The sequence below is a fragment of the Aspergillus wentii genome (assembly GCF_001890725.1).
Source record: "Aspergillus wentii DTO 134E9 unplaced genomic scaffold ASPWEscaffold_3, whole genome shotgun sequence".
Lineage (NCBI taxonomy): Eukaryota > Fungi > Ascomycota > Eurotiomycetes > Eurotiales > Aspergillaceae > Aspergillus > Aspergillus wentii.
The window spans coordinates 2,166,276-2,192,938 of NW_024467834.1; the positions used below are offsets into that span (position 1 = coordinate 2,166,276).

Sequence of the window (26,663 nt, forward strand, 5' to 3'; positions counted from 1 at the left end):
CATCGCTTCCTGCTTCCCGCCGACTCCCTCCTCAAGCCCATCTGTTATTCCTCTGTCCATTGATACGAAGAGAAAAAGAAAACCCCATAAAAAAATTTCGAAATTTCCGGTGCCCCTCACCCGCTGCCAAACCTTCAACGACCTTGACCGATCGAAGCTCCGCCTTGACGCCTTGCCACTGGCACAGGTAGCCTTGCTTTATTTCCCCATCTCTGCCACACACCTTTCGACCACGATTCGTCCTTGCTCAAGCTTACTACTTGTCCTCTTTGTCACATTCACCTCTTCCTCGTTGCTTGCCTCGACACTTTGTCTCCTACTTCGAATGCTTGTGGACCAATGAGAACCGTGTAATACTGGGTCGATATTATCACCACACACTAAGCCATCCTCATGGCGCGACGTTACGAGATCGATGAGCTGCTATGGCTGCGCTCATCGCCTCTGGTCACCAAACCTGCAAGTCTACCACCGGTAGAGGAATGGATGGGGTACGCATTGTCTTTCCATGTTAATCCACATCTTGCTCTCTGAAACTGACTCCGATATCCACGACCACCAGCCCAATTCCCGAACCAACAACCCAACGGAAAACCAGTACAAACCCGAACAATCCAAATGAAGCGATTACGAACAGAAGACCCAGCCTTTTTGAAACCCGTCATATTTCGCGAGGCTCGAATTCAGGTAATTCACCGTCTTTCCCCTCTTCCCCCTAGGCCATCGTCTTAGCAAAATGCCAAGACCCTCGCTGACCGACTGAATTCCATGACAGAGGACATAATTCTTGGACCCCCAAAGACTGCCTTTGCTTCCGCATCTCGTATCGCTGGCAAAGGATCGATAGATACAACCGAACGGTCATCCAGACCTAACGACTTTGACGACCTCAGGAACGATCGTTTTAATTTCCGGGACAAGTTCTTCAAGGACCGTGATGCCGGAGATAAGGATTTTGACAAACGCGATGGAAAAATGGGAACTTTCACTGCCCGGCGTGGGGATAGGGACGATTGGAATAACGGACGCCCACGTCGCACCTTCGGACCAGATGACCAAGACCGGAAACCAAGACGGAATGGTGAATTTGATCGATGGGAAAACCGTGATCAGCAGCGAGATCGCGATCCACGGGATCTGAACCAGGATCGTGGAGCCAGAGATAAGGATGGCCGGTTTTTCGTTCGGAAAGACGAGCAGCCAGGGCGAGCTAGAACTGAAAGAACTTGGTTCCGTGATGACAATGCCCAGGATGGTATCGATCCCGAGGAAGAGAAGCCCTCAATACGAAACCGAGAGTGGCGCCGCGACAGACATGGTGCAGACCGTGACTGGACCCGGGGGGCCAAGTTTGAACAAGATCCTGAGTGGATGGATGCGAATGATCGCGATGAGCCCCGCCGCGTGCATACTCAAGAGGATTTCGAGCGCTGGAAGGAAAGGATGAAGGCCGGCTCGAATCCGCCACCTGCCGAGGAAAAGAAAGAAGTTCCGATTGAGCCCCCAACCGCCGCCTCGCAGAAAGCAGAAACTAGACCTACCGATGGTGAAATATTTAGCAGCAGTGGCGCGCCATTCCAGGGAGATACGGCAATGGAGCGGTTCTTTGGCTTGCTTAGTGACTCGAAACCTCCTCCTCCCCAGGAAGTTAGCACCCCTACATCTGTGGAATCCACGACTAAGAAGGAAGCCCTTCCTGGAAAGTCTATGAAATCATCTCGTTTTGCCGGTCTATTCAGTCCACCCCCAGAGAGCCCCGCCAGAGACTCGGACTCTCCTGTCGGATTCAAGTCTCCTCCTGCGAACAATCCTTCGTCCAGTGATGCCGACCAAGAGGGCTTTCAGCGCATCTTGCAAATGTTGGGAGGGAGTAAGTCACGTAATGCTACCCCTCACAATGATGGTGTACAGCCCCAGCACCACCCTGCTATGGTACACGCAGAACAAGCTCGAAGTGCGCTCTCGTCACCTTCTCGGGAGCCACTTGGCCGCCCAGAGTACATGGTGATGCAGGATAGTCCCGCACGAGGCATGGGCCCTGCTCTTCAGGAGAATATTCTGGCCCAGGAATCCTTCAAGGACCCACAGGCTCGGGAAAGAGAACATCTTCTTCGTCTTATGCAACAGGTCAAGATAAACCCCGTTGCAAATGTAGCACATGTTAATCATGGCCAACCACAGAGTGCGGGCCCGGCTCCTCCAGGTTTGTTGAACATGCCGGATGTGATGCCGCCCCCTCCCCCAGGACTTACAGCCCAAAAGACGCCAAATTTCTTGGATGACCCAGCAATTGCCAACATGCAGAGACCGGATGTTGACCAACTCCGGCGAAGACCCGCGGCCAATGGCCCACCAATGGGCTACTTTGATGATGTCCCATTTCCCCAAGGCAACCAGGTTCCCATCACCCCAGGTGGAAGTAGAGCTCCCCAGAGCCAAGGCCACCCTGCCATGGGTATCCAGAGACCTCCAGGCTTCGAACACTTGCCGCCTCCCGGATGGGCCGGTCATCAACTACCTCCACAGCAGGGTGGCGGACCAAGTCCTTTGGCTCCTCCGCCGGGTATCCCAACCCCGAACCGAGGAATCAACCCCAATTTCATGGCGAATGCAATGCCAATGCATGGAAACATGCCACCTCTGAATGAACGTGGCTTCCCCCGCGCTGCTGGTGGCAATGGAGCAGCTGGATTTGGACCTCCACCGGGTATGATGCCTCCTCCGGGATATATGAACGGTCCCCCGCCCTCAGGTTTCCCCCCGATGCCGCCCAATGCTGAGGCATTGATGGGACTTGGCCATGCTGCACAAGGCCCCTTTGGAGGTGCTCCTGGTCCACAGGGGCCACCACCTTCTTCCAGACACCTGTTGGATATGTTTGGCCAAGCTAGCGGCGGTGACGTTAGAGGCGGCATGATTGGTCCTGGACAGTTCAGATAAATGACCAAAAGGTCATGATGCTTGGATGGTTTTGTCGTGCCAGAACCCAAGCCAATATGAAGAGAACATATGGTGTATAGCGAAACTTCCCCGGTATTCATGATACCCCTTTGTTGGTGCATTTTTCGAGTTGATATGCAATTTTGATTGATAGCCCTCTAAGTTTCTGTATCTCTTTTCTTTTTCGTGTTTGCTATACGCGTCACGGAGGCTGGTGTTGCTGAACCCGCCGGAAGGAGTCTTTTGCCATATGCCAACACCGCGGAGATGATGATGGAGCATTGATCTTGGCTTCTTCCACGGCCATTTCAGATGCTCAATACACTAAATGATGAAAAGGATTGGACTTTAGCGGATGGATTGTGATTGTCGTCGGCCTTTTGTGATCTCAAATGCCATAAGATTGCCAATATTTATCTTCATTGATAGATGGCTGGATAGTTTCAATCTAATCTATTGCTTGGTTCATATATGTTATGATTTTCGTAGACTTCGAAGAAACAATGCCTTGGATGTGTAAGAGTGAACTGGTTGACTGTTTTGCGAGCGAGTCATCAGTAATCAAGCAAAGCAGTTGGGAGGAACGATGCCAGACGAAGAGAAGAAAAGAGAACCAACCTGCGCAAGAGACCAACCATCAACCTCAACCTTTTTTCCCATCCCAGAACTTGGTCTTGGACACCAGAGATGCCACTTCTTTATCAGGAGGGGTTGTGGACAGTCTAACACTGCCCGTGAGCACTGGGTGTTGGGGTTCGATCCAGTGAATGCCATCGACAGTTCTAGCACAGTTGACAAAGGTGGTGCAAAGCTGCCTTCCACTCTTCCCTTCCTTCTATCAGTCTAATTCTTTGTCTAACTCTCTCTTCTTAGATGGTCTCCTTTATGTGAAGATAAGATGATAAGATGATTGCTATTACGATCTGAAGGCAAGTTCCCTCCCTCCGATATTGCGCTGGACTGTGCTAGTCCCCACCCTCTTCTTTTCTTGATGAATTTCCTCTCTTTCGATATCTTGGGTATTATGGAGTGTTCCTGTTCTGCCTACTGCCTTGACTGCAGCTCACCTCTCCTATGGCTCCTGATGACCACAAACAAGTACAGCCAAAAAGCACATCTCAGGACGAGAAGCTCAGGTACGTAGAAACAAAGCGACAGCCCTTCTTCCTCGCTCTTCATTTCCCTCAATCTGACACCAAATATCAATAGTCAAGGCAGATCCCACACCGTCTACAGCCTCCAAACGAAAAAGACATACCCCACACAGCACATAATGCCGTTCTTCCAGACTTCTCATGAAAGCAAGTGGAACATTTTTTTTTTTGGATACATGACAATACTGCAAACACGCACATGTCAATGGCTTTGAACAGATACGGCTAACATGGGTCTTGTGGTTTTCTTTTTCTTGTTTACAGGCAAAAGGATCTCTCGACCGCTCGATACGATGGAAGAGATAGATTTTGAGTTGTGCCTAAATGTCGAACAGCATGTGAGTTACAGACTGTCTTTGGGGTTCTATCTCTATCATACCCAGGAAAAGTGTCTGTCCCGATTACTGACTATCGTTTTTGATGAAAAACAGGCAGCAGTCGCTCGTCGGGAGAAGAGGAGAATATCTGCAAGAAATAACAACACCAGCAAAACGAATAGAGAGAATTCAACAACTGCTGAAACGGACCGGATCAGAAATCCTAACCGCCCAGAAAGCAACGATGGTGATAAAAAAAGCGAAGGCAGCGAAAAGACAGAGCCCTGGTCCCTTCGACCAAGAAAGAGAACAAAAGTATCAGCATCTGGAAGCTGGAGAGAACCACATTCGACCAACAGCCATGAAAACGCATCCGAAGATCAAAATGAGGATATGGCAATCGAAGCAGCAACCTCTGATGAATCCCACCCGCAAACCTTTCCAGATACAAGCAGTATGATATCTGAATCCTCTGCCACAAACCTGAACCTCCTCCACCTAGACATGAGCGCAGTCAACATCGACGAAAGCGAAAATGATGACCATCGTTTCCCTCTTGACTCTCTCGTTTGCGGCGAGATGAGTGGTTTCAGCTCTCTCGGATCTAACAAGTTGAGCCATTTTGAAATCTACGAGGACCCTGATAGTATGGATATTGACGATTCCCATCTCAAGGCTAGCTGGCGCTCGTCCTCTCCCGATGAAGACAAGGAGAACGCAGATGACGAATACGAGCAGCTCAGCAATGCAGATATTACAATAATGAATCAAGAAACCAACATTCGCCATCGTATTTAGCTCTACGGCCAGATGGGAGAACACTACAATCAGGTACCGCGATGATGTGCCTGGGGACTTTACGTGGTTAACGATTACCGATTCATTTTACTGTACAGAGATATCGAACTGGATATTTGAATGGCACATGGAGATCGGATTATTCGAGCTCTGAGTATCATCAGAAATGTGATTGAATTTGTGGAAACGTTTGAAGCGTTTCATTTCATGTCATAACTAAGTGGGTATCTAAGTCAATCAACAGATGTGCCTCCAAATAAACATGCAGCCATTCGAGGATTCGAGTGTAATCCAATTAGACCAAACCTTGACTGCGAATAGACAAAACTCCCTTCGAAAATGTAAAATCCGTTTTCCTCTGATAACTCCTGGTTTTCGCAACTCCCGTCCCAGATTCAGAACTCTTTATAGAAACTAAACGCCATGGAATCAACGGCAGAGAACACAAGGGGTGTCCATCACTAATCATCTTTAGCATTCGGGATGATTATGAAACCACCTCCCGCATGCTCCTGAACTGTCCCGAACATTTTGATTAGTTCCATGATTGTCTCTCTCCCCTCCAAAACGCCTTCGCCAATGGTCCCATTGATCTCCTTTGTTTTCTGTCTCTGGAGCTTCATGATTCTGTCGTCTACCGAGTTTCGTATGACGATCTTGACAAATTCAACTTCTCTCTGTTGGCCGATTCTGTAAATCCGGCTGAATGCCTAATCTGATTTGTTAGAATAACTGAAACTCAGAAGGCAAGAAGATTCGGCTAGGATGACCAACTCACCTGTTCTTGAATGGCCTCGTTCCACCAGAGATCAATCAGGATGCATTTGTTTGCCATTGACATGTCGAGACCTGTTCCTCCAGCTCTGAGAGAGGCAATCAATATCCTCACATCGGATTTGTCCCTGAATTCCTGCATATTTTCGTCACGGCATTGCATGGGCATTTTTCCTGTCAGCTAAAGGGAATCAGCAAAGTCAACTCGTTATGCAATTGGAATTGCTGCACCCACCATGGTATGCTTCCAACCTCTCCTGTAGCACATCCCCGACAGGACTCGGACAGAGCCTAGAAACTGTGTGAAAATGACTACTTTGACGCTTTTGTTTTTTCTTATCCAGCCTGCAATCAATTTTTCTGTCTGGGTCAATTTAGTGCCGGGCATATGAAGAGCAACGTTTGTTTTGTCCCAATCAACTTCGTCGTCGCCTTTTTTGTCGCCTTCTTTGTTCTCGGGTTTGTTGTTATCTTTTTGCTGTGTCTGGGACTCGTCACTGAACATTCCATACTTGGCCATGCCGGCTTTCTTGCTTTGTTTTGGCTTCTTAGATTTTCCTCCCTTCTTTTGCGTTGTTTGCGTTGGAGGATCAGGAAGCGACTCTTCCACGTTGCTGTTGTCCACAGTTCCATAGCGAGCGGCTTCTTGGATGGTCACATTGCACCTCATGCATATTGGCTTTCCATCCTCGGGGGCTGTGCTTTCCTTGAGAATGTAGTAGCACTCTTCGCAGTACAGATGCATACAAGACGTAATGACTGACGCCTCCCCTAGGTATCCACAGCTAGGGCAATTTCCTCTATCGAGTCGCTCAACCCAGTTCTCTTCCCCATGTAGTTCACACATGAACGCACGGAACTTTCGGATGAGCTCCTCTCTATCCCCAGTAAGGTATTCGTCAAGTTGTGCTGACTCGTCGGGTTGCGCTTGCATTGTGCCGCCGGATGTCGCTGGCTTTGGCGGGATTGGGAGTGAATTTCTCAAGGCTGCTAGCCACGTTGCAATCTTGTAGGACGGATGCTCTGTGTCTTTTTGGTTGGATAGTGCGGTGATTTCTCCCATGACCTCATCTGTCAACAACTTTTTAACAGAGAATTGTGCGGTGAGTAGATGACTGGAGAACATGCGCAGCCTTAAAATCATAACTAGGAAACACTCGATTTGGGCTATCCTATCGTTAAGTCCAACAAGACCTGCCATCACAATTAGCTAGTTTTCAATGCCCGATGCAGCGCTCTGTAATCTTACCATTGACTTCAGCGATACCACCCAGCTCAATCAATGTGTAGATCTTTCGCTCAACGTCGCAGAAGTTCACCGTAATGGTTCGTTCGCTAAGATCCGGTAATTTGATGATTGGCAAAGAGAAGAGCCTGCTTGAATGTGTCCGACGGGTGAGGATAGATCGGAGTAAATTTACGAGGCGCTGATGGGATTGACCATCGCCGGGCTGTTGTATAGAACCTTTAGCAAGATGTTGCTAAATTGGGAGAATTTCACTTACATTGTAATAGTTCTGCTTGAAGTCATGGTACTGGCCGATGCGCGGAACTTCCAGGAACTGAAAGTATGTATAGAGCTCTCTGACCCAGCTGCAATTATCATCAGTTACAACAGCTCTCGAGGCAGGTGTTGCATTGTGGAAATTTCAAAGCCTTACTTGATTAGAGGCGTCCCAGTCAAGATCCATTTGTATTTCCCAGTAAGGGCCCGGACAGCAATTGAGGTCGAAGATGAGATGTTTCTGATCAAGTGTCCCTCTGTGGGTTGTTAGTGAGTCCGTATAAGCATGATGGACTCAGCTCAGTTCTTACCGTCGAGAATGATTCGTAGAAACTTGATCTTGTGCAGAGGCCCAACTTCTTCTTCGTAAGCCTGTTCCCACAGCTCTGTAATTTCCTTTTCACTTTTGTTCATGTTGCCCGAGAATTCAATCTTCGGATACGACCTTCGGACTTCTTCATAAGTAGTAATGCTGGCAAGATGTAAGAAAATTGACACGAATAAAATGCCATCCGGGATTACTTACACGACATCGTGAAGCTGGATAGTGCCGACGATATCCAGGGACGACAGTCTTGCCCTGGCATGATACTCAAGCACCCTTCCAATGGCGCTGACGTCGCAGTGCCTGAGTACTTGGTCCCTCCTTATAGAATTAGAAATGTACCAGAATATCAAAATAATATTCATGGGGCATACCAGTGTGACACAAGATGTGATGGAACAACAATCAGTGTTGTTTTCACTGGATCATCTGGATCTGATGGCTTGCCATCAACCACGTTTGCTAGACTGCATTAGATCGAATGGACATGATGGCATTTCAGACCTACCTAGAGCCTGGAGTGTCTTTCCAAACCCCATAATATCGCAAAGAAGACCCCCGAATGGTCCTTGAGATGAGTTTTCTCGGTCACGCTGCTCGAGTCAGATAGAGTCTTTAGACTGCGTGAATGTCGACTTACCATGAAAGCTGCTCCTAAAAGCTGATTTCATCGTCATGTTAGAAACATTCCTCAAACAGGGACAGAAAGAACAAACCTGGTGATGGTATAAGGTTGTCCGCAAGCCTTTAATTTTCCATCCGCCTTGATCATCACTCTTCGCGCTGTGGGTAAATCTCCTTGTCGCTGCCAAAACTTTATTCTTATCATCCTTTACATCTTGATCCGCATTAGGTATACTGGCGATAAGCTCGGCAAGTGCTTTGTCTTTGTTCCTTCCAGCAAGACTTGGGATCGCTGGGAGCGAGGCGTTGGCGGCCGCATCTTCAACAATACCATGAGCAAAGAGGCCATCCAGGTAAACATCCTGTCCTGTGGTCTTTTGCTTCTTGCGATTGCCCTTTCCTCCGGCATTTTGTCCAGGATTCGGGCCAGTATTATTGGCCTTGCGTTTTCGTGTATTCCCGGGTTCTTTCTTCTGCACTCTTCCGAGAGCAATATCGAGACCAACCTGTCTGCTTCTCCGCTTCTCCTCTGCAGAGATTCTATTCTTCCTTTCCCGTGGCTTTGACTTCGGCTTGTTGTGACCAATTGAGCTTGATGGCCCAGGGTCACCATTGCTAGGTCCCTCATGAGGCGGCATTTCTGACTCCTCGTCAGAGCAAAAGAGCGCTTCATCATCTGTCGAGCCTGATTCGTGTTCTTTCAAAGCCTCCCGGCTTTCCAGTCGCTTTTCCCGAGCTTCTTCTTCCTGGACGGCTGCTTGATAGCGGATTGTATCTGCCAATGTAGGTTCTTTGAGGCCCTGATACCAGGCTTCAACTGCATGAAATCTATATGGATTAGACAATTGTCAACCACAACATCATCGTAGTACTTACTTGGATGTGTCTTCCTCTACCATTGTGAGGTCGTTGGTCCAGTCTAAACCACTTGTCTGGGTAAAAGAGCCAGCCGTTTGTGTTTCAGCAGGCTCATCGATGGTAATTGGCAGAACAGCATCGGTCACCTCATCTGGGATGTTCGGAAAGGGTTGTAATGCAGATTCGCCATTAAACTCTGGCATAGACAGCTGGGTGAAGTCGAGTGGCAGAGAACCAAATGTCTCATTCGACAAATCAAATAATGGTTGAGTGGTGTTTTCGGTGTCGAGTATTCGAAAAAAATCGGCTTCAAACTCCAAACTCGGTACGTCGAGTACTTCATCGAATACATTCGGGATTGACATAGAATTGTCGTTAAAAGAGGGTTCGATGGGTGTTTGGCGTTTCCCTGAATAAAGCACAAGAGCCATTGGATTTTCATCTGCTGGTTCGACTATTTCGGCCGGTTCGTCTTGCTTGATCTGTTCGACCTGGTCGTTTTGTTCAGTGTGCTCAGCCTGCTCTGTTTGCTGAGTCTCATCAGCTTGCTCGGCTCGTTCAACGTGTTCGGCTTGCTGGATTGATTCGACGGGTCTGACTTCTTCATCTTGCTGGACTTGATCGTTTTGGTCAGCTTGTTCACCGTGCTCAGCTTCTTCATCTTGCTTGGCTTCTTTGTCTTGTTCGATCTGTTCATTCTGTTCAACTTCTCCAGCAGGTTCTTCGGATTCGACTTCTTCAACCTGTCCTGCCGATTCAATTTCCCCAACTAACCCAGCCGGACCCTGATCATCCTCTTTATCCAAAACCGGAGGAACAGGAGCATCACCAGCTAGATTCTTCTGGAGGGAAAGAAGACTCTTCGCGAGCATCCCCTTTGACCTGGTTTGCTTTCGGCGGGCATCGATGGATTCAAGCAGTTTGTCGTTGATGTCCAGCTGCTCTTTCTCGGTCTGGTCGTTTTGGGCGTTTTGGTCGGGTTGACTGGGTTGGGTATATTGATCGGCTTGGGCATTTTGAACATTCTGGCCATCCATTTTTGCGACTTTGTGTGGGAATTGGAGGATTGAAGGGAAGAGACGAGGAAGAAAAGAGGGATGATGGAGTAGTGGAGAGATAGATATGATGGGGGAGGGATTGTACGAGTGGTAAGAATACAAGGTTGGGAAGGTGGAGGGAGTTAGGAAGAGGGAATCTAGAGATATCCGTTGCTTACAGGCTGTTTTTGATCTGTAAGAACGAGGAGGTGGTGGTTGGTGCTAGTGGAGAGGAGAAGGAGTGGCGTTGTAGGAAGATCAAGAGGAGAGGGGGATAGCTGAGGGTATTCATATGATAGGAGAGATCGAAATGGGTGTTGAAGAATGGGATTATCGGGGAGGCTAAAGGAAAAGGCGGAAGGAAAGGAGCCATGGACATAGTTGTAGAGGGAAGAGAACGAGAGAGGGAGAAAGAGGCGGTTTATATAGCCACGGGATCGGGACTCGAGGATGGAGGTGAGAGATAGAAAGAGGTTTTCAAGTCAAGGATAGATGAGAGGAAGCTTTATACAGTGATAGAGCTCGGCCCTCGAGAGAGATATGAAGGTGTTCGAGGCTGCGATGGTGAGATAAGCAAGTGAGCGATAGATGAGATGAAAGTGCAGTGAGTTGAGGTGTTGTAGTCTAGAGATCAGTGCGATTGGAGGGTATATGACAACACGAAGATGAAGTGAGGTGAAACAAAGCGTCAGTTGATGAGGTTTGAAAGTCAGTATCTTACGACCTCGAGAAAGAGAGAGAGAGAGAGCATTGAGCTTCTGCCAGTAAACTACGTTTCGAATCAATGAGTAGAATGCATACCATAATATCATAATTTTTATCCTGAATTTGAGGCTACACCTCAGACCAGACCTATTAATCGAATATAATATATCAACAGAAATCCACATCGTACTCAGATAGCGAAATCACAAACGGATATCATCATTCATTATCCCTTGGTCCCATGTTACTCCCACCTTATACATGCTAAATCTTTTACCCTGCCTTTGGACTAAAGAACACCGGAATAGGAAAATCACATCTCTTCGACAGCGCAGTTGGGGTGCAGGACGTACACGATCTTGTGTGTTTCCCCTTCATCGGCATTGACGGTGTCGACCAGACCTTCTCCGCGAATAGGCATAAGGATGTTATCCTGTGGGAGATTAGTAAAAGAAGAACATGAAAGACAGATTGGAAAAACAAACCTTGACCATTCTCTTCAAAACCTTCATGGCCAAGTCACGCTCCCGCTGCAAATCTTCCTCGTTGTTGAGTTCAGACTCGATTTGCTCCAGGTACCAGACAATAAGCTCTTCTTGCTCAACACCGTCACCCGCCTGGGATTCGTCTTCGTTGACCCTCCTAACGACCAGGTTCAAGATCTTCATGTACTTGTCGTAGGTAATCTTGGTCTTCTGGCGGGCGGGCTGTTGCTCCACATCGTCACGCATAGGGCTGTCGCCTTCTCTATCGCGATCAGCCATCTCTTGGTCTTCCTCATCGTCACCCCCGTTTGCATTGGCAGCCTCTTCGTCATCATCGACTTCAACATCGTCCTTCTCGACGGTGACAATACTCTGTCGGAGGAGATCGAAGGCTTCGCGAACGAATTTGGGCACAATCTCTTCCACACAGTTGGCCTTGGCGACAGCTTCGGAAAGACGGATCAAAGATTCGAGCTGACGAACGGTGATACGGTAAGATGATCGGCCCATGCCTCCTTGCGCGTCGTTTGCACGAAGCTCCTTGTATTTCTCAACAAGCAAAGCCTTAGCCTCATCAGTGAAGACAGGCTTGAACGTCCGGGCAAAGCGGATGTAGCGTTGCAATTGTTCCGTGCTGAGTTCTGGTTGAACAGCCTCATCCCGGTTCATGTGGACATTGACGATGTGGTCAGCCAGGTTGCGGTCCACGGCTTCATTTGGATCATCTCGAATGACGAAAAACAGATCGAATCTACTCATGATAGGAGCACTGAAATTCAAGTTCGCCCGTAGTGTGGTCTTGGGGTTGTAACGACCACCAATGGGATTGGCAGCGGCAAGAATCGATGCACGAGCATTGAGGGTGGTGTGGATGCCCGCCTTTGCGATAGAAATTGTTTGCTGTTCCATGGCTTCGTGAATAGCGACTTGATCGCTAATGTCCATCTTGTCAAACTCGTCAATGGCACAGATACCGCCTCCGTTCTGGATAATTGTCAGCTCTAAAAAAAGCAACTATAGAAAGTTCAGGTATAACATACAGCAAGCATCAGAGCACCAGCCTCGATGGTAAATTCACCAGTTTCGGCATCCTTCACGACTGAAGCTGTCAAACCGGCGGCAGACGAAGCCTTACCACTAGTGTAAACTGCACGGGGGTGTAAAGAGCAGATATATCTGAGATAAATTGTAAGCAAACTTCAGATCATAGAGGGATAAAAAATTTGGCTGACTTACTTCAAGAACTGACTCTTACTTGTAGATGGATCACCAACAATGCAAATGTTAAGATCACCACGAAGCTGCATGTTCTCCTGTTCTGTGGTCTTGCTAACACCTCCAATCAGCTGGAGAAGCAAACCCTTCTTGATCTGCCGGTGTCCATAAATCATGGGAGCGATAGAGTCCACAAGTCGCGAGTAGATATATTCCGAATGAACAAGAGCCTTCAAGTCCTGGACCTCGTAGGGGCTGAGACTATGCAGAAGAGCCTCTTGCGCCTTGTCGTCATCGCTCTCAGGCTCTTGGTTTTGATTCAAGGAAGCCAAGATATTGTGAGATTGGCCGCTCAACTGCTGGTTCGTTTGCTGACCAGGAGTTGTTGCGTCCGGAGTCACCATACACGAGAGGAAAGCCAATCGGTAAGTCAGATCTCTAACACCCAGCGCCTTGAGACCAGTCACACCTCCACCTCCAACATCTCCAGTGCGGAAAGAACCGTTATCGCGGACCGCCTCCGGCCGCACTCCAGGAAGCCCTAACTGGCTGACATCAGGGACCACAATGAGAGTACCAGTGAAAACACAGCGTTCGCCAGCCTTTGCACGGTCAACCATTTCACCTCGCAAAATGACGTCCATGGTGCGGGGCATGCTGCCGGTAGGAATCTCATGGGATGATTCCTGCAATTTCACCTTTTGCCAATCAACAAATGTACTCTTTCCAATATCTAAGCGCCAGCCGATGCGGTTACCACAGGTGCTGTTCGGGCACTCTGGGGGTTCTGTGTAGCGGAAAGTTTGCTCGACATTGGGAACGACTGATTTGCACTGCTCGCAAATGAAGGTTCCAAGAGACAGTTCAGGTCGAATTTCGGAGGTTCGTGTGATTGTGCCGGAGATGGAAAGCAGCTTGCCAATCTGGGACGTTCGGAGTTGTCGTAATCTGGATACCAAGGGCAGGTTATAGAACGCCAAGGAGAACAATCTGTCCGTCTGCTGGTGGCGTGTCTTCTCACGAATGTTGCGGTCCAACTCAGGGTTATCAGATATACTTGCATTTGCGGCCATTGTCGTTGCCTGCGAGGAGCCACTGCCGACCTGTCGGTGAGAAACAAAGTATTCAGGCTCATATTTAGCAATCAGATTGTGCAACGCCTTTGTGAGGAAGGGCTGAAATCGATAGTATTGGTTCGCAATAGCGTCCGCCAAAATCTGGTTATCCAAGGATGTCAAGTGTGTAAAGTCGACATAGAGGGTGGACAGGTCAAATCTTCTCATGCCATGGATTTGTGCGATATAATATTTGTCACTGAAGATTTCCGAAGACGGCGGGGGTGCAGACGACGACGGTTCCTCCATGAAAGTCTCCAGCAATTCCTCAAAGGCCTGTTGCACCTTTTCACCAGCCAGGTCGACCACCGGGGGCGGGCCGGGAAGGTAGGGGTTTCGCAGCCGGCTCGCGGTCGAGCTGTTAGGGCCAACAACCTGGTCATCGGGGAAGGCATTCATATCACTCATCGGGCCATTGCTCTCGGACGGTGGCTGTGGTCGGGAGCTAGGGAATTGGTCTGAATTCAGGCGTCTGTCGTGAGAGCCAGCCGTCGAGCCACCCAATTCGGACTGGAGAACGGCGTCAAAGAGGGACGACATGGTGGGTAGATCACGGCCAGAAAAGGGCCGCTGAGGGCGTTGAACAGAATTGACAGGTCAAAGTCACAAGGGAGGGATACACAATATCGTGAATGTATTAGCGGGTGTGTTTGGAGGCTCACAACGTTGGTGGTGGTAACCGATCCCCTCTGCGGGCGTCTTTTGCGATTTCTCGTTTACTTTCTTCTTTCAGTGAAACGCGTGGGCTACGCGAACGCGTCGGTGGAATGATAATGCGCTCCGACGCGTAAAGTGCTTTTTGGAGATTAGCTAAGCATTCCGATTATGTCAGCTTTTCCTCAAAACTGGCACGCTCTGGTGGGGCCAGTAGCAACCAAGCTATCCCTGCAGGCTAGCCTCTCTGGGATAAAGGTCCTCGAGCCCACATGCCATCCACCAAGCGGATTCGTTCCACGAAAAGTCTGGCAGCCAGTGAAGAGCTGCAGGGATTGTTTTTCCGGGCCTAGCTCAAAAAGACCAATCAGACGACGCTCTCAGGCCATTTATAGTTTCGGTGCGAAAGAACGGGGGCTCTTCAGGACCCACTGCCGTGCTCTGCTCATAATAAGAAAGGGCAACTTAGCCCATGCCGTAGATAGTAGACACCTAGCGATCAGGTTGACCTGCTATCCCTGCCATGACCGTTTCCATCAGGGCCCTATCTCCTGGCAGAACCGAACTCTGCAATGACTACGCTTAGGGTTCATCGCGCTGGAGGTCTTCAGGTGTTCTTCATTCGATATGCGGTTGTAACAAACAACCTGCTATACTAGGAATCAAGGAGTCTTCTGCCTCCAGACGGCCCGTGATGTCTTCAGGCAGCCCCCCAACTGCCGATTCTACGCCTTCAGCATCCAAGTCGGTGCTGTCGGACTCAGCCCCTGAATTGGGCCACCCAGGTCAGTGCTTTTGTGGGTTACTGGATTTTGACTCTTTCGCTCTCAGCTCACGCTGGACACTTGGAATAGAACGCAACGATGAACCCCCATCCCCTGTCAAGCCAAAAAGGCGAAGACGGGCTGCGGCTTCGGATGAGAAGCCCGTCAAGAACCAGATGTTCTATTTTGTCGATGCGAGTTCCTCGTCACGAGAGAAACGGGCTCATGTCATGCGCCACCATGTTCAGGAGAAGCGGAGGCAACGAAAACACTCGACTGCTGGCGACAACGACGGACACTCCCAACGTAACCCCTGGCAAGGGAAATTAGAATACGGCGACAGTGATGAACTGCATAGGATACAGAGAAATAGCGAAGAGATTGCTACTGGCAATAGCGCTTTGGTATGACCATCAACACTCGGATACCGCGCGGTTTTTGTACGCAGAAATCGTTGGATCTTTTGCACCTCTTATCTTCTCAGTATGCGCTGACGATATGTTTATTTCTTAGCTATCAACAGGACCTGTACCCTTGAACCCCGCTTCCCAGACAAATTCACCATTTGCTTCGCCAGTCACCATGCTCGACGCCTCCCGAAAGGACCCTTTTGATAGTTTACCCATGGTATTGGGTAAAGATGATCTTGAGCTGGTTGATTATTGGACAAACAAATTGACGTACTGGTCGGGTCAAAATATATACATGAAGAATGCAGTTTTTCGAGCTGCAATGAACCATCCACTTGCTTTTCAGGCAGTGGTACTTACATATTGTGCCCGTTGGAGGGCGCAGCTATACGGTGTAAAGGATTGTCCGGCAGTTCAACATCACCTTGGTCAGACTACCAAAGGCATTGAGGATATTTTGAATGGGTCGATTCACATTGACGAAGACAACTTCGCAATGGCATTGACCGGAATGGCACTACAAGAGGAACGGTTTGGCAGCAAGGAAACTGCCCAACGGTATGCAGATAAGGCTGTACAGGTTTTTCGACCTCTGTCCGGGAGTAATATCCCGGTCGAGGTCTTTATGCATTACGTGCGATATGTCATGATTCCCGCCAACCCCGTGGTTGACGTGGATGGCCAACGGTGGCTCCTCACGTTTCTTCGCGGCGCGGAAGAATTGATGGCAGAGCAAAGCAAGGATATATATATCTCGACGGTTCCCCAACGCCGAGAATCATTTCAGATGGAGGGACCGTTATTCCCGCTGCTTTCCAGCGGGCCTTGTCCATCGCAGGTGCCGCACGACTCGCGCATGTATGTGGTGCCGGGAGCTCCGACTCAGGAGATTTGCCGGACGGCAGCATTAATCTATATCACGGCGGCGTTGTGGGATTATCAAGATTCGGCGAGCAAGACCAGCCGGTTCCTGGCACATCTGTCTGCGACCGTAAAAGCACATAGTCTGGACCGGTATCCGGCGGTTGAGACGTTGGTCTGGCTGCTATTGGAGGAAGGACACGATGCAGACCTGAAAGATCCGGAACGGGGGTGGTCAACGGGGGAGCTGCTGAAGACGCACAAGCAGCTCCGGCCGGACCTGCAGTTTTATTTTAATGAGATACTGATGAGTTTTCTCATGCTGGTGCCGCCGATTCGCGGGATCGATGCGTTTGAGAAGGAGTTGCAAGCGACCGTGGGGTGAGATGATAGGACATGAAGTGATTTAGTGTATTGTACGTGATGGACCGCAGGCGGCAATTGATTTGATACCATCCTACCCTACCCAGGAACTGTTGAAGGCAACCAGCTGGAGAGCGTGCCTGTAGCAATCACATGGATGTAAGCGTCATCGAGTGGACTGCCAACTACGGTAGAGATCGTGGTGGGCGCATGGACCATGGATGATCGGGGTGGAGCAGGAGAATCCCAATGTTACGGTATGCATACAGATTGCGGTGAAACCGAAAGAAATAGTAATAGTTAATCACATTTGATGATGATGCATGATGAAAGACTCTGGGATCGACAGATGGACAGAGCAGATCACAGTTGCAGCCGTGTTTAGCGACCCGTGTCTCTGACTACTGACTGACTGACTGTAAGCGAGAAAGGCAGTAATAATAATAATAATAATAATAAAAGTCTACCAGTGGAGTCTAAACCAAATTAAAACCCATCCCTGCCAAACGCACAAATAAAAGGCCTTGAGATAAAATTTCCCATCTAAGCGATTCGCCACCGGAAAAAAGGAGAGAGCAAAAAATGACTGGAGCCAAGTCAGTCGGCGATAAAGTCAAGGCAACTGAACGCATCCATGGATGTAGTACTTTTAACACGGCGACTAGTTGGCTAGTGTGGCTTTAGTTGGGAGTAGTTGCGAGGTAGTTTACCTGGACCCGGAAGAGGTTGAGGTTATTCGATGTGGTTACTGATTAGGAGGGACGAGACTTCAATAGTGTTGTTGGTAAGGCATGTAATAATTATCATCCTGATGTCAGACTTCATACAGGTACAGAATAATAATGGAGGTAGAAAGGTACAGACTACAGAATAATAGGTACAGGGACAGGGACAGTAAGGTCAGGACAGAATGTGACTATCCATGGTCCGGTCGCCGTCCATGTATCCCTGTTAACACACTGAAATCCAGAGGAATAAAGATGTGGCTGAGATCTGTGGCAGTACGATCGGGCATCTCCTAGACTAACAGACTAACACCATGGATTCATCATCAACCATCATCATCTTCCATCATCGACTGTACCTCGATGATCAGACTCTGACCTGAGAACGGACTGAACCACGGCTGTCCTTTGTTTGGCTCTGGTGGAGAGCTTTCTCGTTCCTTTCTTTTCTTTTTCTCTTGTCACTCTTTTCTCACACATTCCTGGTGGCTGGCTTGGTATCTCCTGCTGGGTCCAATTACGCAGTCTTTCTGCTAGAGTTTTCTGATCTGGATCAGACGCAAAAAACGTGACTCTTTGGATTTCGATTTGCCCCTCTTCTTCCTCCTTCGTCGTCGCTCCCTTAAGCTTTTTCTCCCCTTGATCCACGATCGCTCGGTTTCCACTCGGCTTTCCTTTTTTTTTTTTTATCGCTTCTCCCTGCGAGGATTTTCAATCTTTTTTTTTTTTTTGTTTTCATTCTTTTGATCTCTCTTTTCTTATGCTTCCTTACCACTTAATATACGCTTATCTAACTTAATTCTCCTGAGTCGGGTTTGACGCCGTGGATGTTGAGCCACTTTCAACTCTGAACTCCTTACTTTAACATCGCGAAGAGTGTCATCTCTATCGCTCTATCGCTACAATGGCCACCTACGATGCTGGCCTTGATGGCCTGCATCAATTGACTCGTCGTGCTGTAAGTGCGATCCGACAACACTGAAGATGCGTGCGTCGCGTAGAATCATTGCTAATATCAACAGGACGAGGATGTTCAAAGCACCAGCTCTTCGGCCTCCGGTCTGGTCAGCACCTTGGTCGTTGCGCTGATTCCTGCCGTCGCCTTCGTTATCCTCTTCGTGATTCTCCGTAAGAGTCAGCGTCGCATGTATATGCCCCGTACCTATGTGGGCAGTCTGCGCGAAACGGAGCGCACCCCCGATTCGCCTACTGGTCTTTGGGATTGGGTTGTTAGCATGTACCGCTTGCCGGACGAGTATGTGCTGCAGCATCACTCCATGGACGCCTACCTCTTGATTCGCTTCCTCAAGGTCGTTTCCATGATCTGCTTCGTTGGCTGCTGCATAACCTTCCCCATCTTGTTCCCCGTCAACGCTACCGGTGGAGCGGGCAATCAGCAGTTGGATCTTCTGAGTATCTCCAACGTCGGCGATGGCAAAGGTCGCTACTTTGCCCACGCTTTTGTTGCTTGGATCTTTCTTGGTATGTACTAGAGACTTGAATGGGTTGAATCGCTCTAACTTTATTCCCAGCTTTCGTCTTCTTCACCATCACCAGAGAGAGCATTTTCTACATCAACTTGCGTCAAGCCTACTCCCTCTCCCCGGCTTATGCTAGCCGTATGTCGTCGCGCACTGTACTCTTCACCGCCGTGACCGAAGACTATCTCAACCGGGACAAGATCCGTCGGATGTTCGGCACTGAAAAGGTGAAGAATGTCTGGCTCACCACCGACACCAAGGAGCTGGCTGAAAAGGTCGAGAAACGTGACGATGCCGCAATGAAGCTCGAGGGTGCGGAAACTAAGCTCATCATGATGGCCAACGGCAACCGCCTCAAGGCTTTGAAGAAACGAGAAAAGTCAGGCAACACCGAGCCTCTTCCCGACGATGAGCTCGCCCAGGACTCTTGCGAAGAATCTGGATCTGTTGCCGCCCGTTGGGTCAAGGCGTCCGACCGTCCCACGCACCGACTCAAGATGCTCATCGGAAAGAAGGTCGACACGATCAACTGGGCTAGATCGGAAATTGAACGCCTCACTCCGGAGATCGAAGAGCTCCAGGCCAAGCACCGTGCGGGTGACGCCAAGTTGGTCACTTCGGTTTTTGTCGAATTCTATCACCAGACTGATGCTCAGCTTGCTTACCAGTCTGTGGCTCACAACCTTCCTCTGCATATGGCACCTCGGTATATCGGCTTGGATCCCACTCAGGTTATCTGGTCGAACTTGCGCATCAAGTGGTGGGAGCGATTGCTTCGGTACGGTGTCACAATGGCATTTGTTGTCGCCCTCATTGTGTTCTGGACTATTCCCGTTGCTGTTGTTGGTGCCATCTCCAACATCAACTCCCTCACGAACAAGGTCCACTTCCTTCGTTTCATCAACAATATGCCATCCTTCCTCATGGGTATTATCACCAACATCCTTCCTACTGTTTTGCAGTCTATTCTCATGGCTTTGCTTCCAATCATCCTTCGATTGATGGCCAAATTGAGCGGTGACCCCACCTTGGCCGCGGTGGAATTGACCGTCCAGAACTGGTACTTTGCCTTCCAGGTGATTCAAACCTTTTTGGTTGTCACTGTCGCGTCTTCTGCCTCCAGTGTTGCTAGCAAGATCGCCAGCAACCCTTCCAGCGCCGCTACGCTGCTTGCGAACAACATCCCCAAGGCTTCCAACTTTTACATTTCGTACATTATCCTCCAGGGACTGTCGTTCAGTGCTGGTGCGCTCCTGCAGATTGGTGGTTTGATCGTTGGCAAGATCTTGGGTAAATTGTTTGACACAACGCCTCGTAAGATTTACACTCGCTGGTCTTTGCTCGCCGGTCTGGGATGGGGAACTGTTTACCCTGTTTTTACACTTTTGGTGATTATTGGTGAGTTTGTTTTGATATGATAGTTGAGCTATTGCTAATGTGTTCTAGCCATTACGTACTCATGCATCCAGCCCTTGGTGCTTGGATTTTCGACCATTGGTCTGTATTTGTTCTACTTTGCCTACCGATACAACATGTTGTATGTGTCCAACGCAGACATCGACACTCAGGGCAAGTCGTTCTACCGCGGACTGCAGCACATCACTGTCGGTTGCTATCTGCTCAACGTCTGCTTGATTGGTCTGTTTGCCATTGGAACTGCGTCGGATCCAATTTCTGTTGGTCCCTTGATCCTTATGATCATCTCTCTGGTTGCCACCATCTTGTACCACATGTCTCTCAACAACGCTCTTGAGCCATTGATCAACTTCCTCCCTAAGAACTTGGAACACGAGGAAGAGGCTCTCCTGTCCAAGGACCGCAAGCTGGGCAACTCTGTGGACGAGAACTCGGACGGCCCCAGTGGCTCCCCTCACGACAGCGGCGTGGCCAACGTTGATTCTGCCGAGAAGGGCTTGACCAACGGAGAAGGCAATGCCCCTGACCCGAACGCGAACTTCATCATCAGATGGTTCCGTCCCGACATTTACAGCAGCTACGAGCAGATGCGCCGTTGGGCCCCGCGCGACGAGGCCACGACCTATCCTCCCGAGGTCGAGCGCAACGCGTACTTCCACCCCTCGGTCAACTCCCCTGCTCCTCTGCTCTGGATTCCTCGGGACCCGATCGGAGTCAGCAAGCAGGAAGTCGAGCACACCATGAAGGTGATTCCCATCACCGACGAGGACGCCTGGTTGGACGAGAAGAACAAGATCTGCTGGGACATGGACAAGGGCGAGCCACCCATCTACGAAGAAAAGATCTACTACTAGTGGGTTATATACAGGGTGGTTGTCTCGTATATATCGATTTGGATACTTGTCTTTTTGATACCCAGTTCTCAGTCAGCCTTGGCTGTATATCCTCGGTGGTCTAATATTCTAATTCTTCATTCAGTTCTATGAATGCATCTCTTCTATGATTAATTATGTGTTATGTTCTTGTGTTTCACGATGGACTTGATGGGTGTCCCACATCATGATTGCACACTATATAGCAGCATGCAACCTATGTTTATGGACTCTAACTTGAATCGTATGCTTGTCGCGTAAGATAGCAATAACCAACCAACTAAATTTCCCTCACCCTTTAGTCGTGAAGATAACTATTTTCTGCATCTAAATATGATGGAAACCTCAAAACCAGTAAACACAATCGGACACTTTTCGGCGACCTGCAAGACAAAACCATTACAATCTAAATGCCATCATAAAAAACTACCTAAGTAAATAAATAAATATAATACAAGCGCACGTCCATACGGTATACAAGAACCCAACCATCGGGTTATGATGTACATTCTGTCATTCTGCAGGGGTAAGACAACCCCCCAGAAAAGAAATTAGTCTGCACGACCCGACAAGTGGGAATACAATATCCACCAGGTATGAATATCATAATAAGCGTAGCGTACTGTGTAGTGTAGTGCGGTAGGTAGTAGGCAGTTGCCGTGTGGGCGACTGGGCGTAGCTGAAAAGAAAGGCAGCGGGTGGCGATAAGTTCGGAATCCGCAGACGATTATTTCCTTACATGATGGATTGTCCGTGTTAGTCTTGAAGGTTGCTTATCTTACTTGCCTATGATATTCAACTGTTGACATGCATGTATCTCCTCGGTACTTTTCTAAACATGTAGACAGGTTAATAAACTCAAATAAGAAAAGCAGAATATATACAAACACGGTTCTGTAGTGTAATGGTCATCACAGTGGATTCTGATTCCACTAATCCCGGTTCGATCCCGGGCAGGACCTGATCATTTTTTTTTTGCTTGCTTTTTCTTTTTTTCTTTTCTGGGCGTTCGTTGGGTTGTCTTGTCTTGGTCTTATGGTTTAATTTGCTTTTTTCTCGGTGAAAATATTCGTTCGTCATTTTGATGGGTGGTGCCCCTCATTTTGTCTGCCTGCATTTTGACTATCTTTGGTGTATGTAGGTAGAGGGCATCATTTACTTAATAGGTATCCATGTCTTAAAAAACAAAAACAACAAAATATTCCCCTTAAAACCTACATCCAACACCTAAAGACAAAATAAAAAGTACCTCAAGGACCCCGTTCATCAACAATATTAAGGTAATCAACCCGACGCAACGCGAGCGAGAAAATAAACTCCAGATCCCCCAAATCGGGACTCTCTAACTGGCCCATCGAAACGCTCGTTCCTATTCCCCTTTTGGTTGTCTGGCATATGCAGACACTTGCCTATCTACCTATAGGCTTTCAGACCATGACGGGCTTGAAGGCAAACTGAGTTTTTTGCTAGGTTCTGCAGAGGGGATATGCCTGCCTGTCTGTCTGTCTCGGTCCTACTCAGTACTGGGATACACAGGCTTATTTAGGTACAGAGTAGTGAGTAGTGAGTGCATATTTAGCTTATGATTCAAGTAAGGCCAAGTCAAGTAATGTCTCTTTTCAGGTTTCCTACACGATTGGCCATTCGAGAGTCCATTTCTTTATGGAGAAGTTTTGTCAGACAAGACAAGGAACACGACCTGATTCAATTCAATTGGGCAGTTGGGCTTGGGCAAGAGGGGGGGAAATCCCTCCCGGTCCGAGCTGCAGTAGCGCAGGAAAATGTGTATCATGTAATTTACCACGAATTAGGGGTTCACAACTCCGCTTACTCCGTGTTTCCGCATGTACGGTAACCGTACGTACCTTACCTTACTAATACGACGGGATGTCGAGGTCACTGGTATGGATGGCTGCTGTCGGCGCTGATTGGCTAGGAGGTCGATTTCCGGGCTTGGATTTACCGAGATGGACCCATGGTTGGTGGATGGACTATTCCATAGTAGTGGTAATTTTGGGCTGTATCTGGCCTGATCGAGTCGGGATTGGCGTTTGTTTTGTCTTGTTTCTGCTGGGTTTTTTGTTTTCCACGTGCGGCGATTTTTTTGTCAACTTGCCGAGTTAGTTCCGTTGTCCGTCTGTCAATGCTGAACTGGATACAGAGCTACTGAACGCTTGGTCATGTCACACTACACAGCACAAAGTATACAGGTAAATATGAGAAATCGTATATATGCTAATTGATTGCCAAATTAAACGCCGCCAACACCATGCTCCCAGCCAAACTCATATAGACCGGTCAATGAAAGATGTATAAAAAGAATGATAGTCCAAGGGTATTCAGAATGAAAGAACGGAAACCCGCTAGATGGAATGCCTTTTCTCGCTCAGGGCAACGATCAAATGCTTCCACAACGCTAAACGCAAGGAATGGGTGCTGAATCGCTCAAATAATTGCAATATCAAAAATGACAGATGAGGCTGCTTCCTCGTCCTAGGCTCTGTACCGATTCCGATTCGCTCGGAACGCTGTTAAATCAATCGATTCGACTGATACGTCTGACGAATCGTCCACTTCAATCGCCCCATCGGCCGACGCGAGGGGTTTATCATCTTCAGCTGGAGCGTTGGGTGTTTCTTCCTCCCGGGGATTCTGCTTTTGTTCTTCTCGCAGTCGCTCTACCTCGCTGGTAGCCATTCTTTGTAGAGTTGTGAGTTTCCCCTCCACGCTGCTCAGTTCGGTTGAGCAGGTTCCCACACGGAGGAACTGGTACGCTGCCGTCTCACACATACTGTGGGCCAATTCGAGGTGTTTATCGGCAGCATCAAATGGCGACCCCTTTGGAGGGCCTCGGTTGCGGGCGCTGCGTATGTTGGGTAGTAAAGCGGCCGGACTATCTGCCTCTCCTGGCAGCGACGGTGGTGGTCTCATATTCCTCATACCAGGTCGGAGACTAGGGGCCGAGAGCTGTGACATTTTGCCTTTGCGGATGTTGTTCCTTGCCGTACCGATATCCCGGACGAGTTCCTCGAGGGTCTGCTGGGTATGGCCGTCGTAGTGAATAATAACATTGTGTCGCAAACTGACCACATTTAGCGGGCCGTCGGAAGTACCAGAGAAAGCGTCGTCACATCCACGCTTGAGCGGGTTCTCAGCAGAGCCAGTCTCACCGGCCGTTTCTTCAGTCTGTTCAGTCTCTTCGGCCTCTTCCTGGTCCTGGGTCGGCTTATCCAAATCTTCGGTATGAATCGAGCAGACAGAACTGTTCTTTCGTCGACGCGGCTTTCTTCCCTTGGAGTATTTCTTATAGGCCTCGCTGTACTCGGCGTTTTTGGCGGCAGTGTAAGCGGCAAGCTCAGATACTCGATTGATCCAGGATGGAACGTTATCCGAAAGATGGGAGAAGGCTCCCAAAGCATCCATCGAGCGCATGTTGTGGCCAGTAGCTAGTACTGCCACGGTGTGCTAATAGGTTGAGTATATAGTAATCAAGTAGAACCGTTTCGTCGTGAGTTCGTTATAGAATTGAGGCTGAAATCCAGATAGAGGGACCAAGAATGAGTCGAGACGAGAGAGTTGGAAAGGGAAAAGAGGCCGTGGGCGGCGTTGCAAGTTGGCCTAGTAGATCCCCATGGATGGTGTGGAGAGGGGACGGACAAAAGTACGGCTGACCGGGGTCTGTCGGAGAAGACAGACCAACTGAAGACACGGAAAAGGCGACAGATGGTTGATAAATAATATACTCGACACTCAATACTCGATACTCGACAGTGGACAGTGGACAGTGGACAGTAAGAGCCGAAAAGAAGCGAAGAAGCAGAATGGTGGAAGAGCAGAAGAGGAGAAGAAGAGGAAGAGCGAGAGAAAAAAGAGGGAGAAACGGACGGAAGACGAAAAGGCACTAGTGCTGCGTTACCAGTGGGTACGGGCAGTACGGTACCGTACGGATACCGTCACACATCCCTGTTTCGCCCGACGGATGCTGGGGATACAGCCGCTGTCAGGCCGTATTGTTCGGTTAATACCGTTTGTCCACCAAAAGAGAATCAAAGTGCGAGAAAAGAGGGCATCGACCAATGCCTCTGAATCCCAGCTATACAGAGTACCTATAATATAGACTGTTTTATCCACTGGAAGATCAGGGATTGCATGCTTGATGAACGACTGACAGCATGTCAAAGGAGCGGTGAGACGGTTCCTCGTGGAATTCATGCATGAGATGCTATCGTATGATGATTCTCTACCTCTACAGAATACGAAGATAAAGTAGAATATTCTATCGATCTCATTAATATCCATCTACCGATTGATTTAATCTCTAGGAACGATATTAATATTAATATTATCGAAAGAAAATAGAATAATAGAAAGCAGTACGCTCCACAGCACAATCTCAAGACAGAATAGAGACGGTGCATGGTAAATCTCTCAACGGCTGCTTTGCCTAAGACAGGCCATGACACGTAACGGTTGTGGGGTTGAGGATAAAAGAGCCTATGAGACAGGCTGAAGAAGATGCATCCAGAGTCTTAATCTTTAGACTCGCCTTGTTAACTTATTCTGTTAAGCGACTGGAAGATGGATGTCGTCCGAATACGACGTTTGGGGATCAGCGGAACCGCCCGTGGACTGAGACGGCCCAGCCCGTATTTACGCTGTCTTAGTATTCCATCTTTTATTTAATTTAATATTATTAGTTATTAGCTATTCGTATTATTTTAACTATTATTATTATTAGTGGGATATCATATTATTATTGCTTTCATGTGATGATATCAGACTGCTTTGCCACCTCCAGCTATCACGAACATCAACATCCTAATAAGTACTCTTCATCCTACAAAGAGGGAAAGGTAACACATTCTGTCTCACAGCTAGCCCTTCCCAAGCCATGCTGTAACCATACCTCGAACCGCTGCATATTTTATTTCCCTGTCTTGTCTTAATGGCGCACAAAACACCCACAATTCCAAATACCTGATATACCCCACTCTGCATACTTGAAGAAAAATTCGAATCACTGCATACGCACTGAATAAATGGTAGGTAAGGTAGAGGCTAAGGTAGTAGCAGTAATGTGATGCGGAGAGCTACGCTATAGTTACGTTGTATAGTACCTACAGTAGTTGGAATACAACCCTCGCACAAATGGATACGAATGGAATGTGCGGAGTACATATGATTATGATTCATCCACCATCAGATGCATCTACCGTAGGCTACAGCTCGGAGTCAGCTTTCCTGGAATGAGTGACTATGTGGAGTT

The 26,663-nt window shown here is 48.5% G+C and overlaps 7 protein-coding genes and 1 non-coding gene across 8 annotated transcripts; 5 read left to right on the top strand and 3 right to left on the bottom strand.

The window, feature by feature from the left end:
* Positions 1-393: 393 nt before the first annotated feature.
* ASPWEDRAFT_107701 (uncharacterized protein) lies at positions 394-2,940 on the top strand (the record flags this gene model as incomplete). The annotated part of the gene is made up of 3 exons (XM_040827910.1): positions 394-491; positions 563-687; positions 776-2,940. 3 exons carry the CDS (start codon positions 394-396, stop codon positions 2,938-2,940), a joined length of 2,388 nt encoding a protein of 795 aa, XP_040690804.1.
* Positions 2,941-3,897: 957 nt separating this feature from the next.
* Positions 3,898-5,331, top strand: ASPWEDRAFT_440830 (uncharacterized protein). The gene is made up of 4 exons (XM_040836181.1): positions 3,898-4,076; positions 4,150-4,241; positions 4,359-4,432; positions 4,526-5,331. The coding sequence occupies exons 1-4, from the start codon at positions 4,015-4,017 to the stop codon at positions 5,207-5,209; spliced, it is 912 nt and encodes a 303-aa protein (XP_040690805.1). The 5' UTR covers positions 3,898-4,014; the 3' UTR covers positions 5,210-5,331.
* Positions 5,332-5,385: 54 nt separating this feature from the next.
* ASPWEDRAFT_182027 (putative SNF2 family helicase) lies at positions 5,386-10,331 on the bottom strand (the record flags this gene model as incomplete). The annotated part of the gene is made up of 13 exons (XM_040831903.1): positions 5,386-5,919; positions 5,988-6,164; positions 6,219-7,177; positions 7,233-7,434; positions 7,489-7,576; positions 7,645-7,744; positions 7,799-7,959; positions 8,014-8,133; positions 8,187-8,274; positions 8,321-8,405; positions 8,453-8,473; positions 8,529-9,264; positions 9,313-10,331. 13 exons carry the CDS (start codon positions 10,329-10,331, stop codon positions 5,671-5,673), a joined length of 4,005 nt encoding a protein of 1,334 aa, XP_040690806.1. The 3' UTR covers positions 5,386-5,670.
* Positions 10,332-11,093: 762 nt separating this feature from the next.
* Positions 11,094-14,540, bottom strand: ASPWEDRAFT_38782 (MCM DNA helicase complex subunit MCM6). Its single transcript, XM_040834960.1, has 4 exons — positions 12,758-14,540; positions 12,562-12,697; positions 11,522-12,505; positions 11,094-11,469 (listed from the first exon to the last, which is right to left on the bottom strand). Exons 1-4 carry the CDS (start codon positions 14,389-14,391, stop codon positions 11,350-11,352), a joined length of 2,874 nt encoding a protein of 957 aa, XP_040690807.1. The 5' UTR covers positions 14,392-14,540; the 3' UTR covers positions 11,094-11,349.
* Positions 14,541-15,007: 467 nt separating this feature from the next.
* On the top strand, positions 15,008-17,152 carry ASPWEDRAFT_440886 (uncharacterized protein). The gene is made up of 3 exons (XM_040836183.1): positions 15,008-15,290; positions 15,360-15,673; positions 15,783-17,152. Exons 1-3 carry the CDS (start codon positions 15,200-15,202, stop codon positions 16,923-16,925), a joined length of 1,548 nt encoding a protein of 515 aa, XP_040690808.1. The 5' UTR covers positions 15,008-15,199; the 3' UTR covers positions 16,926-17,152.
* Positions 17,153-18,333: 1,181 nt separating this feature from the next.
* On the top strand, positions 18,334-21,707 carry ASPWEDRAFT_38786 (putative DUF221 domain protein). Its single transcript, XM_040834961.1, has 4 exons — positions 18,334-18,586; positions 18,651-19,110; positions 19,161-20,507; positions 20,556-21,707. Exons 1-4 carry the CDS (start codon positions 18,533-18,535, stop codon positions 21,377-21,379), a joined length of 2,685 nt encoding a protein of 894 aa, XP_040690809.1. The 5' UTR covers positions 18,334-18,532; the 3' UTR covers positions 21,380-21,707.
* Positions 21,708-22,287: 580 nt separating this feature from the next.
* Positions 22,288-22,359, top strand: ASPWEDRAFT_t84. Its single transcript has one exon. It is a non-coding gene; the product is annotated as a tRNA-Gln (tRNA).
* Positions 22,360-23,705: 1,346 nt separating this feature from the next.
* On the bottom strand, positions 23,706-25,247 carry ASPWEDRAFT_440942 (uncharacterized protein). Its single transcript, XM_040836184.1, has one exon. It carries the CDS (start codon positions 24,827-24,829, stop codon positions 23,891-23,893), a length of 939 nt encoding a protein of 312 aa, XP_040690810.1. The 5' UTR covers positions 24,830-25,247; the 3' UTR covers positions 23,706-23,890.
* Between the last annotated feature and the right edge of the window lie 1,416 nt (positions 25,248-26,663).